Raw genomic sequence first — 21,493 nt, forward strand, 5'->3', positions numbered from 1 at the left:
GACTAAAAGTCAGAAGTAAAACCCCTCCCTGACTTCTCTGGTATTGGCCTGACCTACCATTCAGGGAAGTGAGGTTCTGATTGTATTTTTAAGAAATGGGTTTAGACACACTCCTGCCTCACTGGCCCCCAGAAATGGCAAACTATACCAGCATTGTATGAAGACAATATTGGTATACATTACAATACAGTAACAGTAGCTGCTACTAATTTAACACTGTATAGCCTCAACATGGTCAAAACTATAATGTGGATATAACGACTGGTCAGTCCTTGCATCCAAAGCAATGTCTATGAATTTGAGAATGGTTACATTTCTCCAGCCACATCCCTCAGCTTTTCCCTGAAACAGGGGCAGGTAGAACACATTGTTATTGTTTCAACTGCTGATTGCTGCTTTAAGCATGAATCTAAATTAATAGAAGTATATCAAGAGGGTGAAAAAGTTATATTGGGGGAGAAAAGTTTTTAATATTTGAGCCACTGACAATGTCTTGTGTTCTCAAAACGACATGTATGTTATCAATCTGTGTGAGCTGATGTGTGTTCAACACTCATGTGGACATGACATCACAGGGGCAGAAACAGAAACTCACTCACTGGCTTCCTTGTCAGTCTGCTCCCCCTTTGCTCTCTCACACACGGACACACAGTTACAGGACACACAGACCACTGTCTCTAGCACTCCTAAGGTTTACATGTTACCTTGTCTGTTTTGCTAGCTCTACCACAGAGTCATTGGGGACAGATTACCTTGGACAAAGCACCAGGGACCCGGAGCCTTAGACCTCTCCTCTCCTCTAGTCTCCTTAGTAGGACCAGGCTGAAAATGGGCAAGGCCCTCTGTATCGTGGCTCCCCTGAAAGGATTATTTGGTAAGTAGCTCACCATGTGGTCATATTATCAACAAACTATCTGTTGATAAGTAACTGCATGCTAAGGTTACTGTTAGGGTTAGGTTAAGAATAAGGGTTAGGGTAAGAGGTACGTTTAAGGTTAGGATAAGGCTTATTAAGGTTAGTAAATAGTTAGCTGACATGTTACATGTTACTGACCCTTAACCGTTACTTTCTCAAGTAACTGAGTTTACCTGTTTTTAAATTGTGATCATATTGATAATAGAGTTTCTCTACACAACATAATGTCAGAGGCTTTAGAGAGGCATCCCTAGTTGTAAATTATGTGATTAAGTGTATGGATAAAAGTCAACATTGTGCTGTCCTCTTCATTGACCTGTCAAAGGCTTTCGATATTGTTGATCACTCACTGCTAATTCAGAGGCTTTCCTCAATTTGGCCTAGACCAGGCTGCATGTAACTAGTTTAACACTTTCTTGACAGACAGAACTCAATGTATATCTGCTGATGGTGTTAAATCAGGCTTCCTGGATATTATGAAAGGTGTCCCGTAAGGGTCGATTCCGGGCCCTGTACTTTTTACAGTTTACATTAACAATGTCTACTTGTCTGTAAAAAAATTGTACCCTGCACTTGTATGCCGATGATACTGTTGTGTATGCTATTGCCCCCACGGTTGACCAGGCTCTATCTGAACTACAGTCTGCCTTCATTGTATAACATAAAAACTTTATTGACCTGAAATTAGTACTGAATGCAGGTAAAACTAAGTATATGTTATTCTCTGGAGTGAATAAAAGTAAGTCTGATGATTTAAGCATAATCTACTTTGGATGGTTTCCATATTGATCGTGTCCGTGCTTACAAATATCTGGGCATCTGATAGATGAAAAGCTGTCTTTTAAATAGCATATTGATGAGTTATACTGAACAAAAATATGAAAGCAACATGCAACAATTTCAACAATTTTACTGAGTTAGTTCATATAAGGAAATCAGTCAACTGAAAAATTAATTAAATAAATTAGGCTCTAATCTATGGATTTCACTTGCCTGGGCAGGGACTCAGCCATGGGTGGGCCTGGGAGGGCATAAGCCCACCCACTTCTGAGCCAGGTCCATCCACTTGGGAGCCAGGCCCAGCCAATCAGAATTCGTTTTTTCCCACAAAAGGGCTTTGTGGGTGGGCTTATGCCCTTACGGGACACAGACGAAAATACTCAGTTTCATCAGCTGTCCGGGTGTCTGGTCTCAGATGATCCCGTTGGTGAAGAAGCCAAACGTGGAGGTCCTGGGCTGGTGTGGTTACACGTGGTCTTCTGTTTTGAGGCCGGTTGGACATACTGCCAAATTCTATACAACGATGTTAGAGGCGGCTTATGGTAGAGAAATTAACATACAATTATCTGGCAACAGCTCTGGTGGACATTCCTGCAGTCAGCATGCTAATTGCATTCTCCCTCAAAACTTGAGACATCTGTGACAAAACCGCACACTTTAGAGTGGCCTTTTATTATCTCCAGCACAAGTTGCACCTGTGTAATGATCATGTTGTTAACCAGCTTCTTCCACACCTGTCAGGTGGATCAATTATCTTGGATCGGAGAAATGCTCACTCACAGGGATGTAAACAAAATTTTGCACCAAATTTGAGAAAAATAAGCTTTTCTGTGCGTATGGAACATTTTTGGGATCTTCTATTCCAGCTCATGGAACATGGGACCAACACTTTACATGTTGCATATACATTTTTGTTCAGTATAGTTAACAAGCTGAGAATAAAAATAGGCTTCTTCTATAGAAATATGTCCTGCCTCTCGCTAAATAGTAGAAAGCAGATTATTCAGTCGACGTTGCTATCAGTCCTAGACTATGGCGACTATACGAACACAGCTGCCACTTCATTAAAGCCATTAGATGCAGTTTATCACAGTGTACTGCGCTTTATTACTGGCGACAATTTTTGTACAAATCACGGCATTCTCTACTGGAAAGTTGGTTGGCCCTCTGATGTCACGTAGGTTGAAACATTGCTATGGTTTCATTTATAAAGCCCTTTGACAAAAAAGTCCCACTGTACCAAACATACTTACTAAACTTTAGACATAGAAGTTACCACACCCTGTCTCAGGGATGGCTAACTCCTAATTCCTTTTGTCTCTACTGAGTTAGGTAAATAAGCTTTTAGTTTTCTTGCATGTTATTTGTGGAACAATCTTCAGAATGTTCTTAATTAAATGTGATGTTCTGGTGCCTCTAGGGCAATTCAGAAAGTTGATTGAGGACCTTATCACTGATTGTGTTTGATTTCTATAACTGTGTTTTTATTTCTGCTTGTGTTTTGTGTTTATATTTTGATGTGTGTGTTTTCTGTAATTTATGTAATTCATGGCTCATCTGTAATTCATGGATCATTTAGTTTCAGTATGATTCTCTGATAAAATAGAGGTTAAGTAAATAAGTCAGTAGTAAATATTTTCTAAAGGACACAGGAGCACTTTTCTAAAAGACGCATATCTAGTGTTAGAATTCATTTTTCTAAACAAATAAAAATGATTGTTGAAATAGAGTCTATGTGTTGACTTTTTGAAGTGTTTGTTTGTGCGAGTTGGGGGTGAATTTGGGAGTGAATTTACAAGAAATGTACCCAAAAAGAAGAAGTGAAGAAAAGGAAGAAGTGTCCTTTTTTCACCTGCATTGGAGTCATTCAAGAGATAATATATAGATGTTATACAGTACATGTTCTGTTATCTGCTTTTGTAAGTGAATTAACATTCCCTTCACTTATTTTGCTATTTTCTTTCTTGATCCTTGATCTCTCTTTTCTTTCAGGTCCTGCCGAAGGAGAACAAGGTATTTAGCTGCTGTTGATACCACTATCGATTTTTGTAATAATTGAGAGCAGGTGCCTTCTTGATACTACCCATCCCGCATGTAATCATCGCCTCAAACTAATTAGCATAACGCAGCGGACATAAATATACCCAGAAAATGTTCCTATTCATGAAAATCACAAATGAAATATATTGAGACACAGCCTTTTGTTAACCACACTGTCATCTCAAATTTTCAAAATATGCTTTACAGCCAACGCTAGACAAGCATTTGTGTAAGTTTATCATGGCATAATGCTATGCTAGGCTCTGCTGGCAGCAGGCAACATTTTCACGAAAATAAGAAAAGCAATCAAATTAAATCATTTACCTTTGAAGAACTTCGGATGTTTTCACTCAGGAGACTCCCAGTTAGATAGCAAATGTTCCTTTTTTCCAAAAATATTATTTTTGTAGGCGAAATAGCTCCATTTGTTCTTCACGTTTGGCTGAGAAATCGACCGGAAAATGTGGTCACTACAACGCCAAACTTTTTTCCAAATTAGCTCCATAGTATCGACAGAAACATGACAAACATTGTTTAGAATCAATCTTCAAGGTGTTTTTCACATATCTATTCGATAAAATATCCACCGGGACAATTGGTTTCTCATAAGAAGCGATTGGAAAAATGGCTACTTCTGTACTTGACGCAAGATTTTCTGCGGGAGCATCATGTGACCACTTTCTCAATGTGGTCACTTACGGCTATTCTTCAACATAAATGCGTAAAAAGACGTCACAATGCTGTAGACACCTTGGGGACTACGTAGAAGGCGTAAGCTCATTCGTAGCCCATTCACAGCCATATAAGGAGTCATTGGCATGCAGGGCTTTCAAAATGTGGGGCACTTCCTGGTTGGATTTTTATCTGGGTTTCGCCTGTAACATCAGTTCTGTTGCACTCACAGACAATATCTTTGCAGTTTTGGAAACGTCCGAGTGTTTTCTATGCAAAGCTGTCAATTATATGCATAGTCGAGCATCTTGTCGTGACAAAATATCCCGTTTAAAACGGGAACGTTTTTTATCCAAAAATGAAAATACTGCCCCCTAGCTACAAATTAACTTTAACCACTCTTTATACTATTTCAACTCATCCTATATCCCAAAACTCTTGTGCCACAACCCATGTTTTGACTATGGTCAGTAATCAGAATGCTCTCTCTCTCTCCAGACTGTGGCCACTGCTATCAGATAGATATGGGGGTAGTGGTGGGAATCATTGCCTGTGACATCATCCTGACCCTCCTCATCGCTCTCACCGTGTTCTGTTTTGCTACCATCCGGAAGAAGAGGAGTCAACAGGAATCCAGACTGGAGGGTGAGGGGTGTGTGTGTGTGTGTGTGTGTGTGTGTGTGTGTGTGTGTGTGTGTGTGTGTGTGTGTGTGTGTGTGGGTGTGTGTGTGTGTGTGTGTGTGTGTGTGTGTGTGTGTGTGTGTGTGTGTGTGTGTGTGTGTGTGTGTGTGTGTGTGTGTGTGTGTGTGTGTGTGTGTGTGTGTGTGTGTGTGTGTGTGTGTGTGACTGTGTGTGACTGTGTGTGTGTGCTTGCTTGCATCCTCCACTAATCCCTAATCCCACTCTGTTTGTCACCTCTCCTCAGGAAAAGGGAAAACAATCACAGCATCAAAAAGGAAGACAGTAGAAATCACAGAGTCTCCCTACCAGGTACTGAGGCACTAGCCATAGTAGAGCACAGTCCTCAAAGCATACAGAATATTAATTCATATGGAGTAACTGTTTATGTCTGGTGTGATCCACTTATGATTCCTTCCCTGTTGAATTGTTTTATTTTTGCCTTTACTGTTGTAGGAGCTGCATGGATTTCAGTCAGACGTGTACAGTGATCTCCAACAGTTTCAGAAATGAGACTACTTTTTTGGACAGACTGCATGTATCTTGCTGCCTGGTGCTTAAATCTGACAAGGACTGAACTTCGCACATCTAGGATTTATATTTATACTCATCTCCTTACTGTTATCTTTCAACTTTTGTGTGTCTGTCTAATTGTAAAATTAATAGAATAGCATTTGACACATTCAAGAGATATTGTATATATTTGACATAAATAGACATATTAATGTTTGTTTAATAGGCTACCTTTTATAGTGTTGTTTTCTATGATTTACATGCAATTTTATTTCATTATATATCTGTTTTATTTGACTTAATTAAGTCATTTCTGTATATTAATGGGGTTATTTTATTCTGTGTTTCATAAGTACATCATTTGTATATTGCCAGAAATAGTTCATGGAAGCCCCATTAATATTGCCCTCAGGATGTTGGTGGCACTTTAATTGGGGAGGACTGGCTCATGGTAAAGGCTGAAGCCAGGTAGGTGGAATGGTATCAAACACATGGTTTCTATGAGTTTTATGACATTCCATTCGTTCCTTTCCAGCCATCATTATGAGCTGTCCTCCACTCAGCAGCCTCCACTGATATTGCCTATTATTAATATTAGTCATATGATCTGAAAAACTATTAGTCAACTGGGATGAAAAACTTCCCAGAGATATTTTAAATTGAGTTTCTGTCTGCTCCCTGTTAGTCATAAGCTGGAGTCCCTTACTCACTATCAACACCAGGGTTGTGGTTAATTCATAATAATGTGGGGGGGAAAGTCTCTACATCCTCTTTGAAAATCATAAGAAATTAATATGAATATTAATAATTGCATATGCTTGGAATGTGTTAGCCTGGCTGATGTGTGGACTTAGGATGCGTTTCTCAAAAAATGTCAAATATTTGTTTTTTTAAGATTTAGGAGCTCAGTGCTGTTTATTGTATTGGTTAGGTGGTTACATATCAAATACATTGTTCAATGTTTTTATTCACAACTAAATTATGTCTCCATACCTAAAATAAACATTAACAAAACATTTTGATGAATGAAAATCCTTTCCCCACATTTTTAGACCTACTTCAGATGTGTTTACATCTTAAATGAATTGCATCTTTCTAACACTGACATATTGAGGTAGGTTGTATAATCATAAGCATATCTAATCAAAACAAAGACACCACAGTTTTTGCCCTTGCTGTAGGGTTGGTGAGTTGTAAACAATGGATCATGTGTCAGCAGCGGGAAATTGATTGCGCTGCCACATTTGACTGAGCAGTCACTGGAACGGGAGTAAAGTTTCATTTAATAGATTAATAGACCAGGCTGGTCTCATAGACTTGACACTACATAGTAAACAAAAATCTGGGATGCTGAAATTAGTATGTTAAGTTTCGTATGGTTACAAAAGTATAACGCAACTTTAGTATTTTAGCTAATTAGCAACTTTGCTACTACTTACTACCTTTTAGCTACTTTGCAACTATTTAACATGTTAGCTAACGTAAACTCACCCCATTCCCTACAAATGTGGCAAACGGAACATTCAAACGAGGCTACAAAGAAAACGAATAGGACTGTAGCGACTGTGTTGACTTCAAAATCGGGGGTGTGAACTAGGTTTCTATTCAAGCCTTGATCGACATGGTAATGGCTCTATAGTATTGGAGAAATGTTGAAAAAACTGACCCTCCGTTACATCGTGACGTGTCATGTCGTAACGTACAGCACGCATAAAGCAACTATTTCTGTATTACAATCTCTCTCCACCAGGTGTAGCACTTCTATCATCCTTTCAAAACAAGAAATGGTCAGTGACGGGGGGATACCTAGTTATTTTTTTCGTCATCATTGCATGCGATCATCATTCTCAAAGCCGCTGTTTACTTCTAAGATCACTTTAGCACCGCCCTAAAAACCCGATTCAAATTTGACACAAACCTTAAAATAGGTATGTAATGACACATTATATAAACTCTTTATATTGATATATTTACATTTTAGAGGCGATAAGGTGATAAATTGGAAAGATCGAGTGAAAAAAAGCTATTTTCCCACGCAACATTCTCCTTCTCACTATCACGCATTAGTTTCGCTTCCCCACCCGCCATTTAAAAAAAGACCAGACGCTTGAATTATGCAGAAACGGGCAGCGTTTAGGTCATGTAATTGATTCTGTTGGAAAGGGGAGAAATTGTGCTTTACAATGGTATTGACATTACAGTTGATCTGGAAGTATTACGTTTTTGGGGCACTATAATAAGGGCAATTGTACGGACCAAGGCAATGTACGAGTTTATGTGAGTTTACGTTAACCCTTCCCCTAACCCTAACCTTAACCCTTTAACCTAAATAATAACCCTAATCTTAACCAGTGGTGTAGTGCTATTTTGTTAGGTGAGGGAGCACAAAATAACATGTTTTCATCAATCAAAGTTTGTACAGATGTACAGATGTAGCCAATGGAATAGCCTATCATTTTAGAATATGCATAAAATGCATCCTCCAATTGCAACATCTGGCTATGCCCACACATTTTGTTTAAGAACATGTTCTGTTTTTAATACCATCAAACAGGCTTAGGCTACCTAATTTCAAAATAGGCTATCATCACTGTCAATCGTGAATGATAATTATTCATGTTTTACCAGTGAAAAGTCCAAACTGCTTCTCCGTGCCAATCATTTGATTGATCATAATCATTGCTGTTTCTAAGTGAATTAGAGCAGATGGTGCTAACAAACTATTAGCCTTTCTTGTATTTTGTTTCAAAGTATATATCCTGCCTAGCGACGAACTCTGTTGAGATTTGACACATCATTTTTGGGGGACTATTCAGCTCAGGCTAACCATCATTAGAGATGAGGTGGTGTTTTTGATGTAACAGTAACGATATAGGCCTACTATGCTATATTATTACATTCTGTTCTGTAAGATGAAAATTAATAATTATGTGATCTAGACATTGATTCAGCATTGATCTAACTACTAAACGAGCACCATTTTGAGAAGTAATAATCTTCTATTTGTAATAATAATAAGAATAATAAGTGATGAAAATTACCATTAGGCGTAGGCAACAGATTTTGATGAATGTCATTTTAAGCAATTGTAGCACCCTTCGTGGTGTTGAAAGGACAGCGCCAGGATTGCACAATTATGTTAATAAAGTTTAACCAACTTGTGGTGCTGGAGGATAGCTGAAGGGTAGCTCAGCCATTTGGCCAGTTCAGGAACAAACAACAATAATCCTTCAGTAGGCCTGTAGCCTAATAGGCCTGTGATTACTGTATGTGGTGTAATTATTTGTAGGCTATAGCCTAATGAAAACACAAATACATACCGTAGTGGTCACAAATTGTTCTGGGTTCCACTGTTCAAGAGGGGGTCCTTGGAGTTTTATGAATATCGAGGCAGACACACGTGTGTGCACACGTAGACTATTGTTGGGCATCATTATCGACAACGCCAGAGAGAAGACAGGGAAGAAACCACCATTTACCTACCTCTAGACAGTACCCTTCAAAAGTCTGGACACACCTACAGTGCTCATTCAAGTGTTGTTGTTTTTTTTAAACTATTTTCTACATTCTAGAATAATAGTGAAGACATCAACGATATGAATTAACACATGTGGAATCATGTAGTAACCAAAAAAGTGTTAAACAAATAAAAATATATGTTATATTTTAGATTCTTCAAAGAAGCCACCATTTGCCTTGACTACAGCTTTGAACACTCTTGGCATTCTCTCAACCAGCTTTATGGGGAATCCTTTTCCAACAGTCTTGAAGGAGTTCCCACATATTCTGAGCACTTGTTGGCTGCTTTTCCTTCACTCTGTGGTCCAACTCATCCCAAACCATCTCAATTGGGTTGAGGTCGGGTGATTGTGGAGGCCAGATCATCTGATGCAGCACTCCATCACCCTCCTTGGTCAAATAGCCCTTACACAGCCTGGAGGTGTGTTTTGAGTCATTGTCATGTTGAAAAAAAATGATAGTCCCACTAAGCGCAAACCAGATGGGATACCGTATTACTGCAGAATGCTGTGGTGCTGGTTAAGTGTGCCTTGAATTCTAAATAAATCACTGCTAGTGTCACCAGCAAAGCACCCCCACACCATCACACCTCCTCCTCCATGCTTCACGGTGGGAACCACACATGCAGAGATCATCTGTTCACCTACTTTGTATCTCACAAAAACTTGGTGGTTGGAACCAAAAATTTAAAATTTGGACTCATCAGACCAAAGGACAGATTTCCACCGGTCTAATGTCCATTGCTCGTGGTTCTTGGCCCAAGCAAGTCTCTTCTTATTATTGGTGTCCTATAGTAGTGATTTCTTTGCAGAAATTCGACCATGAAGGCATGATTCACTCTGTCTCCTCTGAACAGTTGATGTTGAGATGTGTATGTTACTTGAACTCTGTGAAGCATTTATTTGGGCTTCAATCTGAGGCTGGTAACTCTAATGAACTTGTCCTCTGCAGCAGAGGTAACTTTGGGTCTTCCTTTCCTGTGGAGGTCCTCATGAGAGCCAGTTTCATCACAGCCCTTGATGGCTCTTGCAACTGCACTTGAAGAAACTTTCAAAGTTCTTGAAATGTTCCATATTGACTGACCTTAATGTCTTAAAGTAATGATGGACTGTCTTTCTCGTTGCTTATTTGCGCTGTTCTTGCATAATATGGTCTGGGTCTTTTACCAAATAGGGCTATCTTCTGTATACCACCCCTACTTTGTCACATCACAACAGATTGGATCAAACATATTAATTAAGAAGGAAAGAAATTCCACAAATTAACTTTTAACTAGGCATACCTGTTAATTGAAATGCATTCCAGGTGACTACCTCATGAAGCTGGTTGAGAGAATATCAAGAATGCCACCAAGGTAAGGTGACTACTTTGAAGAATCTCAAATAAAAAATATATAGATTTGTTTAGCTCTTTTTTTAGTTACAACATGATTCCATATGTGTTATTTCATAGTTTTGATGTCTTCACTATTATTCTACAATGTAGAAAATAGTAAAAATAAAGAAAAATCCTTGAATGTGTAGGTGTGTTCAAACTTTTGACTGGTACTGTACATATTTATTTGGTTTGTCATGGAATTGTACTAGGAATTCAATCAAATGTATTTAGAATTTATCAGAAAACATTTTCCATAAATAATTTTACCAGGTCCATGTATTCTCAAATTGCAAAAAGTGAGGGAGCACCTCTCCTTTGCACTCCGGCAGCACTACACCCCTAACCTTAACACTAACCCTAACCCCTAGCCTAGCTTATGTTAGCCACCTAGCTAATGTTAGAGTTTAACTTTAGCCACAACAAATTGGAATTCATAACATATCATATGAAATAGATTATGGATAACTACAAATTAATACATACCATACCAAACGTAATTTACTAATTTGAGCATCCCGGATTTACGTTTACTTTCTTACGTCTACCCATGAGTCCAGGTTGCATAATCGGAGCTAAAGCGGGTTGTGGAGGAGAGCTCGGCAGGAGCATGATTCGACATGGTTAGAGGTGATGGCTAGAGACTCGAGACTGACCCGTCTCCGCCTCCTCTTCTATCTTCTCCTAGGTTGGGTCAGCCTCACAAACAAATTCCGCGACCTGCGTCCTCATAATAAAAGACACCGATTGCCCGGCGCGCAGACTGACTTTCCTGGCTACTCTGTGAGAAAAGAGGACAAGGACACCTGGCGAGGTGGGTCTTCGGTGATCTATTGGTCATGATGATGTTGATGCTGATCGTTGCTTTCTTTCCTTCTGTTCACTCATATCAATTTTCACTCTCTGGTTGAATTTGACTTTGTAGGGCTTGTGCGGAGACATGTTAACAGTTGCGTTTGCATTGAGCGCCATCCTCACCGCTTTACCAGGTAACTGCAGAATACAACTTATTGCACCTTAGTTACCGGCATTTTATTAAATGCCACTTCAGTAGCCTATGGCCCATGTTCTAAAATCATTCTGTTCTGTGCTTATACTTCTAAAGTTACCCAGGTGTCCTTGCATTGCGCACAGGTTATTTATATGGTATTGATCTGTGAGACAGAGAGTCAGCAGCAGGCAGCACATGAGGACACCCTGCACACATTATTGGCTTCATCAGTAATGTTTGTGCTTTCTTCCAGGCTCTGAGGGTAGCAAGTGGACTGTGTCCTTCACCCGGAGAGAGATCTGTGTCTGGGCTGGGACCACTGTCACTCTCCCTTGTTGGTATGACTACCCATCAGGACACACTGTCAGGAGGGTGATGTGGTTCAGGGTCTCTGGCCGGAGGGAGTTTGCCCACCACTCTGACTCCAGCTTAGTTAGCATGTCTTATAGAGGAAGGACAAAGTATACAGGCAGCCATAAAAGCTGTGGGATCCAGATCACCAACGTGAACCTTGGCGATGCTGGACAGTACCACTTCAGGTTTGAGACAGACCACCCACAGGGACGATGGACCTCCCCGGACACCGTCTCGCTCTTTGTCACAGGTCAGTCATCTATCCTGCAGCTTTTGTAATTTTGGTTCATTTGATTAAATCTCTATAAATCCCATGTTAATCTGTGCTTGAAATGTATTCATTGTAGCATGTTGTGGAGCATATCCATTGACATTTACCATGTTCACTGTGATACATGCTTCTCCGAGCCACAATTATTCCAGGACATACACATACAGTAACTGTCTCTAATACACACAGCTGTTGAGGCTATATCAACGCCTTACGTCATAGCACAGAGGAATATGATGTAAGGTAAACAAATCAGAGTTATATTCGTTGAATGTTGTTCCATAATTCTCTCTGTCTGTGTTGCTCCCAGAGCTTCAGGTTCAGGTCCATCCTGCGAGGACAGCCAACATGTTTGGGTCAGGAGAGACAGTGTACCTGGGCTGTATGGCCAGAGGCTGTGCTGCAGAAGGGAGGAGTCTTGCTCTCTACAGGAACGGCATCAACCTGGGATCACCTGAGAAGTGGCTGACCATCTACAACTTTGACAGCCAGCACGCTGGTACCTACACCTGTCGCCCAATCCCCCCACAGAATGTCCAGTCTCCACCGCTGGCCTTGACTCTGGGACGTGAGTAGTGTTTATGTGTGATTGACGTTTGAATTTTCATGACCTTATAGGTTTCAGTTAGTATTTACTTTCTATTCCCCGTCTCTCTCTCTCTCTCTCTCCTCTCCATCTTCCCATTTCATTTTCTTCTTTTCATTATCTTCACCTCTTAAATCAAACCCTATTTTATTGGTCACATACACATGTTTAGCAAATGTTCTTGCGGGAATAGCAAAATGCTTGTGTTTCTAGCTCCAACAATGTAGTAACTCTCTCTCCTTCGCTCTCCCCAACATCCCCTAGATGCTCCTCGTTCCACCGTGATTGAGGTGAGTCCCATGGGTGTGGTAGTGGAGGGGGTCTCTGTGACTATGACCTGCAACAGCAGTGGGGCTCCGGTGGTGAAGAGCTATGCCTGGTTTAAGGACAGGGAGAGTGGCAGCATTCCAGACAGCTTCAGACCCCAGCTCCACCTGAAGAGGGTGTCCCACACCGACCGGGGAGAGTACTTCTGTGTGGCACGCAACCCACTTGGTACAGAGAGGTCCAAACCTGTCCTGCTAAACGTCACATGTAAGGGCTGGCTGTTGGTATCTATGCATGTCTATACATTATCAGTGCGTATTTAGTGTTTTTAGACAAACATTGCTTGCGGTACGGTTTTGGAAGCAGTTGATACCATGGAATTGGAATTCTAGTTCTATGGTCAATACAACAATTAGTGTATAGCTAGTGAGTCTGATATGGTCATATTAAGTTATTGCCTTCTATAGGGAATACAAGTATATTACTGTTGTAAAGGTTGAACATCGATTCATCTTTCACATGACCAAGTGCCAAACTGCTAGTAGTTCATGGCACTGTCTGTGAGGGTATTCTTGGTCAATCATGATTGGGTAATTTGTTTATTTTAGCAACTATGGGGGCATCATTTGTCACAAGGCCTACAACAGGAAGTTTACAGTACACTTTCCACAATGTCCACAAGGGCATTTTGACTTTTTAAATTGTCACTGCATAACTCTACTTTTCATACCTGCAATTTATGTTACTACTCTGCTAAGCGAATACATTATAACAATAATGTATTGTTTTGTTGTCCAGACTCTCCAAAGAGCACCAAGGTGTTGGTTAGTCCAACAGGAGACATCAAGGAAGGCTACTCTGTCAACCTGACCTGCAGCAGCAAGGCCCACCCCCCAGTGGACCGCTATGCCTGGTTCAAGATCATGGGGGGTCAGACCTGGGCCAAAGGGTCAACACAGAACATCTCCTTCTCCAGCGTCCGATCACAGAACGGAGGACAGTACTACTGCACGGCCTGGAACCAACATGGACAGGGCAGCTCCTCTGTTTTCACCCTCGCCATTCTCTGTAAGTAGAACAACAAGATTTCTCTAAAATCTTCTGTATAAGTAATGTTCAAATAATGGCTGGCTGTCCACTGTTCTGAATTGTTGCCTGGATTGTACAGATATAACACTGTAGCTGATAATGTTATGAAACTGTCAGGAAATCTGATAATGGTTCCTGACCGCACACTGTAAATTGATGAAAATACTGTGGTCATTTTGCAAGCTCTTCTATTCCAAGAGAGAGATATGGTGTACACTGAGTGTACAAAACATTAGGAACACCTTCCTTCAGAACAGACTCAATTTGTCGGGCCATGGACTCTACAAGGTGTCAAAACCATTCCATAGGGATGCTGGCCTATGTTGACCTCAATGCTTCCCACAGTTGTGTCAAGTTGGCTGGATGTACTTTGGGTAGTGGACCATGCTTGATACACACGGGAAATTGTTGAGCGTGAATAATCCAGCAGTGCTGCAGTTCTTGACACACCCAAACTGGTGTGCCTGGCACTTTCTACCGTACCCTGTTCAAAGGCACTTAAATATTTTGTCTTGACCATTCACCCTCTGAGTGGCACACATACACAATCCATGTATCAATTGTCTCAGGCCTTAAAAATCCTTCTTTAACCTGCCTCCACCGCTTCATCTACACTGGTTGAAGTGGATTTAACAGGTGACATATAATAAGGGATCATAGGATTCACCTGGTCAGTCTATGTCATGTTTTGTCCACTCAGTGTATGTCCAACCTCAGGAGTGTGTTAAGGTGAGCAGGAGTGTGTGTGGAGCCAGTGTGCTGCTCAGGTTCCTCTGTATGCAAAATGACACCTAAACTCCTTTCTGCACTGTGGAGGAACCAATCAATCTACCTGTCTCTGTCAGTGTCTCTCTCTCTTTCTCTCTCGATCCCTCTCGCCCCCTCTGTTTTGTAATTTCTCAAAAATCTTTCTATCTCTCTAAATATTTGTTTAACTTTCCTTGTTTTCTCCCTCTCTCTCTCTCCTCCATCACCTTGACTCCCTGTTGGTCTACTCCCCCCCTTTTCCCGTTCTCTTCTCTCTCTCTCTCCTCTCTTTGCCCTTGGCTGCCTGTCGGTCTACTCCCCCCTTCCCTCCTTCTCCTCTCTCTCTCACCCCTCTCTCTGCCCTTGGCTGCCTGTCTGTCTATCCTATTATCCTTTCTCTCTTTCACTCCCCCTCCATGCCACCATTTTTATCCTCTCCCCTATCCCTCTCTCTCTCTCTCTCTGCATGCCCCCCACACACACCTCTCCTCTTCTCCCCTCTCTCCCAGATGCCCCTAAGAACACGTCTGTGTTTGCGCAGCCCTCCAGTGTGATCGACGCGGGCCGTCCTCTGACTCTGACCTGCAGCAGCCAGGCCAACCCGGCGGTGGACAACTACACGTGGTTCAGGATCAATGCGGCTGACGCCTGGGTAACGCGATCGGGCCCAAGCTACACCTTCGCTGAGGTCAGCCCCGGGGAGAGCGGCCAGTACTACTGCGAGGCACGCAACCGTATCGGCGTCCACAGCTCGCCTGTCCTCACTGTCAGGGTCAGAGGTCAGTGGACTGGGCAGGATGGAGGAAGGTTAGAGTAGGAGGTGGGGAGTCCGAACTCAGTGACCCAGATGGCTTCTGCCTGTGTGTTTCTTATTTAATCACTACTGTAAATGTAATGTCTGTCTCACAGACATGTTTGGCAAGACACCCTGTCTAAATGTGTCACTGTATGCCCCTCAGTCTTCCCACTCACTATCCCAGAGTCTTTCTGATTTCAATTCTCTGAACTGTGAGTCATATATGGATAACTTTCACTAACTGTAAAAGGGGAAGAAGAGCTGAACTTTGATATCAGATAACAGAACTCTAGAGATTTGATAATTGATTAATGGAGCCGACAAAAGCTGGATATTTTGCTCTGTCTGTCTTCCTGTTTATGTCTGTCAATCTTTCTGTCCCTATTTTCTTCTCATTCTTCTTGGCCATCTCTTTCCTCTTCTTCACTCTCACTGTCATTAACCCAAACATCCCCATTCTCCCTTCTATGATGGTGACTACTGTCTGATTTACTCAGACTGAACCAGTTGGTGCTCTCTGATTGGCAGGCAGACTGAAGGTTATCGCCCTGGCCTCAGCTGTGGGCGTGTCTGCTGGTCTCATCACTCTCACTGTGGCCGTCATGATCAGGTGACGCACTACACCTTTCAACACTATGATGGTCTATGGAAGGCAGGGGACCTCAGGAACATTGGCCAGAATCAGTGTTACTAGACACTTCATTTGATTGTGGAAATCAATATGTTGTATCTATCTGCCTTCTTCACAGCAAAAACATGCACAGAGTAGACATGGAATATCCAGAGGAAAACAAGAAGGTACTTGACTCTTCCTCCTCCAAGCATTGGCATCAATATAGCCTAGCCATTATGTGATGAAATAATATATAGAAAAATGTTTAACAAAGAATTGTCATTGGTTGTATTTATATGGAATAACAGAGGCCATCGGTGACAGCTGACACCCTGTTCTACGAGTCAGTCCAGCAGACCCTTCAGTTGAGGACTGGCAAGATGTCCGACATCCCGGTAGGTTGAACAACAACTCCCACTCTGCACCACTAGAGGGAAACACCATGTTCCACTTGTAATAATCAGGTCATGCCATTAGAATTCCTCATGATTGGATTCCCATCTTCTTTTGAAAGATCAAAGGTAACAATATGTACCTACACTTTAATGACACTGCACCTACCAAGTAAATACATCAGGGGTAGTTACAACCCCATCATTCGGACACATTTTAAAGCCAGGTTTGGGTTCTCTCTATTGAAGTGACATCAACCCTTCTTCAGTCCTCTCATAGGAATCCCCCTATTTTCTCTGTGTTTGATAGGAGGAGCCAGAGGAGGTGTATGAGAGGGCCCATCCCTCCATCGTACCCCTGAAGGATGCTCCACCCTGCACAGAGGCAGACAGCATCCTCAACTATATCACTGTGCATTACTCCAGGATCCCAAGGTAACCAACCATCCTACATCTCTCACTTCCTCCTACCCTCTCCCCTTGATCTTCCTCTTTTCTCTTCTTCTTACCCCCTCTCTCCCCGTTCTACTCACCTTTCTCCTTCTCTCCTCTCCCTTATACACTCTCCTCCCTCTTTCTCCTCCTACCCTCTCCCTTCCTGCTCATGCATCTCCTCTCTGTCTTATCCTTCTCTCTTCCTCTTTCTGACATACAGACCAGTGGCACATTGCATTACCTACAGTTGAAGTCAGAAGTTTACATACACCTAAGCCAAATACATTTAAACTCAGTTTTTCACCATTCCTGACATTTAATCAGAGTATAAATTCCCTGTCTTAGGTCAGTAAGGATCACCACTTTATTTTAAGAATGTGAAATGTCAGAATAAGTAGAGAAAATGTTTTATTTGAGGTTTCATCACATTCCCAGTGGGTCAGAAGTTTACAATCACTTAGTATTTTGTAGCATTGCCTTTAAATTGTTTAACTTGGGTCAAATGTTTTGGGTAGCTTTCCACAAGCTTCCCACAATAAGTTGGGTGAATTTTGGCCCATTCCTCCTGACAGAGATGGTGTAACTGAATCAGGTTTTTAGGCCTCCTTGCTCGCACACACTTTTTCAGTTCTGCCCACAAATTTTCTATAGGATTGAGGTCAGGGCTTTGTGATGGCCACTCCAACACATTGACTTTGTTGTCCTTAAGCCATTTTGCCACAACTTTGGAAGTATTCTTGAGGTCATTGTCCATTTGGAAGACCCATTTGCAACCAAGCTGATGTCTTGAGATGTTGCTTCGATTTAGCCACATCATTTTCCTACCTCATGATGCCATCTATTTTGTGAAGTGCACCAGTCCCTCCTGCAGCAAAGCAACCCCACAACATGATGCTACCACCCACATCATGCTTCACGGTTTAGATGGTGTTCTTCAGCTTGAAAGCCTCCCCCTTTTTCCTCCAAACATAACGATGGTCATTATGGCCAACAGTTCTATTTTTGTTTCACTAGACCAGAGGACATTTCTCCAAAAAGTAAGATATTTGTCCCCGTGTGCAGTTGCAAACCGTAGTCTGGCTTTTTTAATGGCGGTTTTGGAGCAGTGGCTTCTTCCTTGCAGAGCGGCCTTTCAGGTTATGTCGATATAGGATTCGTTTTACTGTGGATATAGATAGATACTTTTGTAACTCTTTCCTCCAGCATCTTCACAAGGTTCTTTGCTGTTGTTCTGGGATTGATTTGCACTTTTCGAACCAAAGTACGTTCATCTCTAGGTGAGAGAACGCGCCTCCTTCCTGAGCGGAAAGACGGCTGCATGGTCCCATGGTGTTTATACTTTCGTATTATTGTTTGTACAGGTGAACGTGGTACCTTTAGGCATTTGGAAATTGCTCCAATGTATTCATGAACCAGACTTGTGGAGGTCTACAATTTTTTTCTGGGGTCTTGGCTGATTTCCTTTGATTTTCCCATGATGTCAAGCAAAGAGGCACTGAGTGGTAGGCCTTGAAATACATCCACAGGTACATCTCCAAATGACTCAAATTATGTTAATTAGTCTATCTGAAGCTTCTAAAGCCATGACATCATTTTCTGGAATTTTCCAAGCTGTTTAAAGGCACAGTCAACTTAGTGTATGTAAACTTCTGACTGACTGGAATTGTGATACAGTGAATTATAAGTGAAATAATCTGTCTGTTAACACTTAATGGATAAAGTACTTGTGTCATGCACAAAGTAGTTGTCCTAACCGACTTGCCAAAACTATAGTTTGTTAACAAGAAATTTGTGGAGTGGTTGAAAAACAAGTTTTAATGACTCCAACATAAGTGTTTGTAAACCTCCGACTTCAAATGTCTGTCCATTCCTCTTTTCTTCCCAGTCTGGACCAGATTCAAGTTACAAATGTACCACTGGATGGCGATAAAGAGCCAAAGGATGCTGCCAATGTTGTTTACACTGTCCTGGCCAGACCACACCAGTAGTGGTGCAGGTAAAGTAGGACATATTTTGATGTCACTAATTTATCTCTGCTAATATACGAACATCAAGAGTTATATACACCTCACAATCTAATGAAATCATTTGCAACAAGTTCAAGTTTGACCATAGAGACAAACATATTCTAAATGTGAATTCAGTAACACACCTCCATTAACGTTGTTTGTTTTTTCTCTCTCGCATATCTCCCAGATGAGAACTGTAGCTCCAAATGAGTGACATCGCCAGAAGGATCTCTACCATCGACCCCTGAACTGCTTCTCAGCTGGACTGCTCACTCTAAGCCAATTTACTGTTTATCTAATTTACTACAAAGTCTAATTTACTAGGAATAGTTAAAGTAGTTACTTGTAATTCATTTGGCATTATAAGTGTCATTATAACTCATTTATTATAACGTTTTACTAGTAGTGGCCAGATAATGAAATATTCCGATATCAGAATCATCCCTAAAATGTATCTTTTTCACCCTCAGAAGGAAGTCATTTTGGACATTTTCTCTCTGAGTTCTCTCTATCTCCTCCATAAGATATCATTAAAATGTAACATACTTTAAAAATGAAGTTTGGTATGCATCATCACTCATGCTAGTCTTATGGAGAATGTGTATAAATGTGTTACTGATCATATCTTATGTTTAGGGTATGGTTGGTATGTCCCAAATTGCTTGTTGAAATAGCTTTTTGTCAAATAAACATTTTTAAATGAAGAAAGAATTGCTAGATGTATTAAAGACATGTATCAGGTAGACACTTGCCCTGTTTATTCTGATCTATCATGCTGTGGATGTCGGTACTGAGTTATTGATTAATTATGGACATATGAACTGTGTACTACTTTTCATAACAGATGAACACGGAAATACTGCAGAGGTCAGAGGGGATATAGGACAAACACAAGCACCCAACAAATTATTATTATTATTGTTATTATTATTATCATAATCTCGTCAACATACTGAATGTCTCTAAATCACCAAATCTATTCCCTGCTTACATAGAAAAGTTACATGACCTTCCCTGTCAACCTTCAGTCTCAACTCCTGCATTCTGCTTGTGAAATTGTTATTATCACATCAGTCCATGGTATTTGCATGGTCATTTGCTGACCAGTCTCATTCTGTGGACATGCTCTGTAGATGAGTGAGTGATCCTGTTTCTTTCTATAAAGTTTCATGTGTTTCCTTTCATTCAGTTGATTGTTATGTTTTCCAATGCTAATGTAGAACAGGATTTCTATTAAGAAATTGAAGCATAGTTAAGTTTATTTCATGTTGGTGAGGATAAAAACAGAATGACTAGATTATGTAAATGTGTATCCCAATTGTGCTGTCTTATTGACAGCAGGGTTGGAGTCAATTCCATTTTAATTCCACTATATTCAGAAAGTACACCAATTCCACATTTTCCTCATTGAAAAGCCTTGAAGATATTTGGAATTGGAATTTCAGTGTAGTTCTTGAATTTAAATGGAATTGACCCCAAACCTGATTGACAGAGACAGTTACACCTTCTTTAAATTAAAACAATGTTGATGCTGCCACCACCATGCTCCACCGTAGGGATGGTGCAAGGTTTCCTCCAGTCTGTTTGATGATTGGCTTTGCTACTGTCTAATGCTGTATAATTCCCTCAACCTGTGGTGTTGCAGTTTGATGCGGTGTGGCTCTTTGAAACAACCAGTGTGATTACTCTCAAGTTGCCAGGTGAGTAGAATATATATATTTTTGTTTGATACTCTATCATTCTGTGGATGCCAGTATTCAGTTATTAATAAATTCATTATATAAACTGCATGTTGTATATGGCTCATTAGAGATGAAATATACAGAAGTGACTGATAGCCAGTTTGTGCACCAGCATGTGTAGAGTATGATCTTTCAAATTAACATATCTGAAGGTAGGCCACACGTAGGAATGCTATATTATATTTTCCTACATTTAAAAAGGGCAAATGGGTACTGTACCTTTGAGTGTTGTAGATAAGTGTGATAACTGTTTTTTGTGGAAGTAATTGGAAGATGACATTCAACGATACAACACCATAGCTCCATGTGCCTTAACAAGTTGAGGGGAAGGTCATCTAAACCCTTAACCTGTTTACATTATGTGGAACACTGAGCTGATGAGCAAGCGCCAACCTTTTGAAGGTTAAACAACTGGGTTTTATATTTTGACTAGGTTGATGTCCCAGGGACAGTGAATGAAAACATCGGTCAATGCAACCCGATTGTGGTATGAAATATGGAAACAGTGGTTAACATTGAGAGATGTATTCATCTCTGAATCTACAGATCCCTTGGTATGTGTGTGTATTTTTGATACTCACTCCCATTAATAGAAGTCTAACCTTTGTGGATTATAGTATTACCATTATAATTGGATTGTACAACCCAGAATGAAGGGTTTGAAATTATGAAGTGTCTGGGTTTTTTCTGTGTTGATTTCCATTACTTT

The 21,493-nt window shown here is 40.9% G+C and overlaps 2 protein-coding genes across 2 annotated transcripts; both read left to right on the plus strand.

Annotated features, from left to right (window-relative positions):
* Positions 1-779: 779 nt before the first annotated feature.
* On the plus strand, positions 780-5,610 carry tyrobp (transmembrane immune signaling adaptor TYROBP). Its single transcript, NM_001246340.1, has 5 exons — positions 780-874; positions 3,689-3,709; positions 4,907-5,053; positions 5,334-5,398; positions 5,543-5,610. Exons 1-5 carry the CDS (start codon positions 829-831, stop codon positions 5,597-5,599), a joined length of 336 nt encoding a protein of 111 aa, NP_001233269.1. The 5' UTR covers positions 780-828; the 3' UTR covers positions 5,600-5,610.
* A 6,110-nt stretch (positions 5,611-11,720) lies between these two features.
* LOC118944493 (B-cell receptor CD22) lies at positions 11,721-19,029 on the plus strand (the record flags this gene model as incomplete). The annotated part of the gene is made up of 10 exons (XM_090226766.1): positions 11,721-12,087; positions 12,419-12,676; positions 12,959-13,228; positions 13,760-14,029; positions 15,307-15,576; positions 16,122-16,203; positions 16,343-16,391; positions 16,515-16,601; positions 16,909-17,033; positions 18,919-19,029. Coding segments are annotated over 10 exons (1,881 nt in total), but the record flags the coding sequence as incomplete, so codon positions are not given.
* Between the last annotated feature and the right edge of the window lie 2,464 nt (positions 19,030-21,493).

The sequence above is a fragment of the Oncorhynchus mykiss genome, chromosome 3 (assembly GCF_057628025.1).
Source record: "Oncorhynchus mykiss isolate SJ-2025 chromosome 3, ASM5762802v1, whole genome shotgun sequence".
NCBI classification, from domain to species: domain Eukaryota; kingdom Metazoa; phylum Chordata; class Actinopteri; order Salmoniformes; family Salmonidae; genus Oncorhynchus; species Oncorhynchus mykiss.

Coding starts and splice junctions, on each gene's coding strand:
- tyrobp (NM_001246340.1), top strand. CDS start 829: ATGGGCAAGGCCCTCTGTATCGTGGCTCCCCTGAAAGGATTATTTG. Junction 3,710..4,906: donor TCCTGCCGAAGGAGAACAAG/GTATTTAGCTGC, acceptor CTCTCTCTCCAG/ACTGTGGCCACTGCTATCAG. Junction 5,399..5,542: donor TCACAGAGTCTCCCTACCAG/GTACTGAGGCAC, acceptor TTACTGTTGTAG/GAGCTGCATGGATTTCAGTC.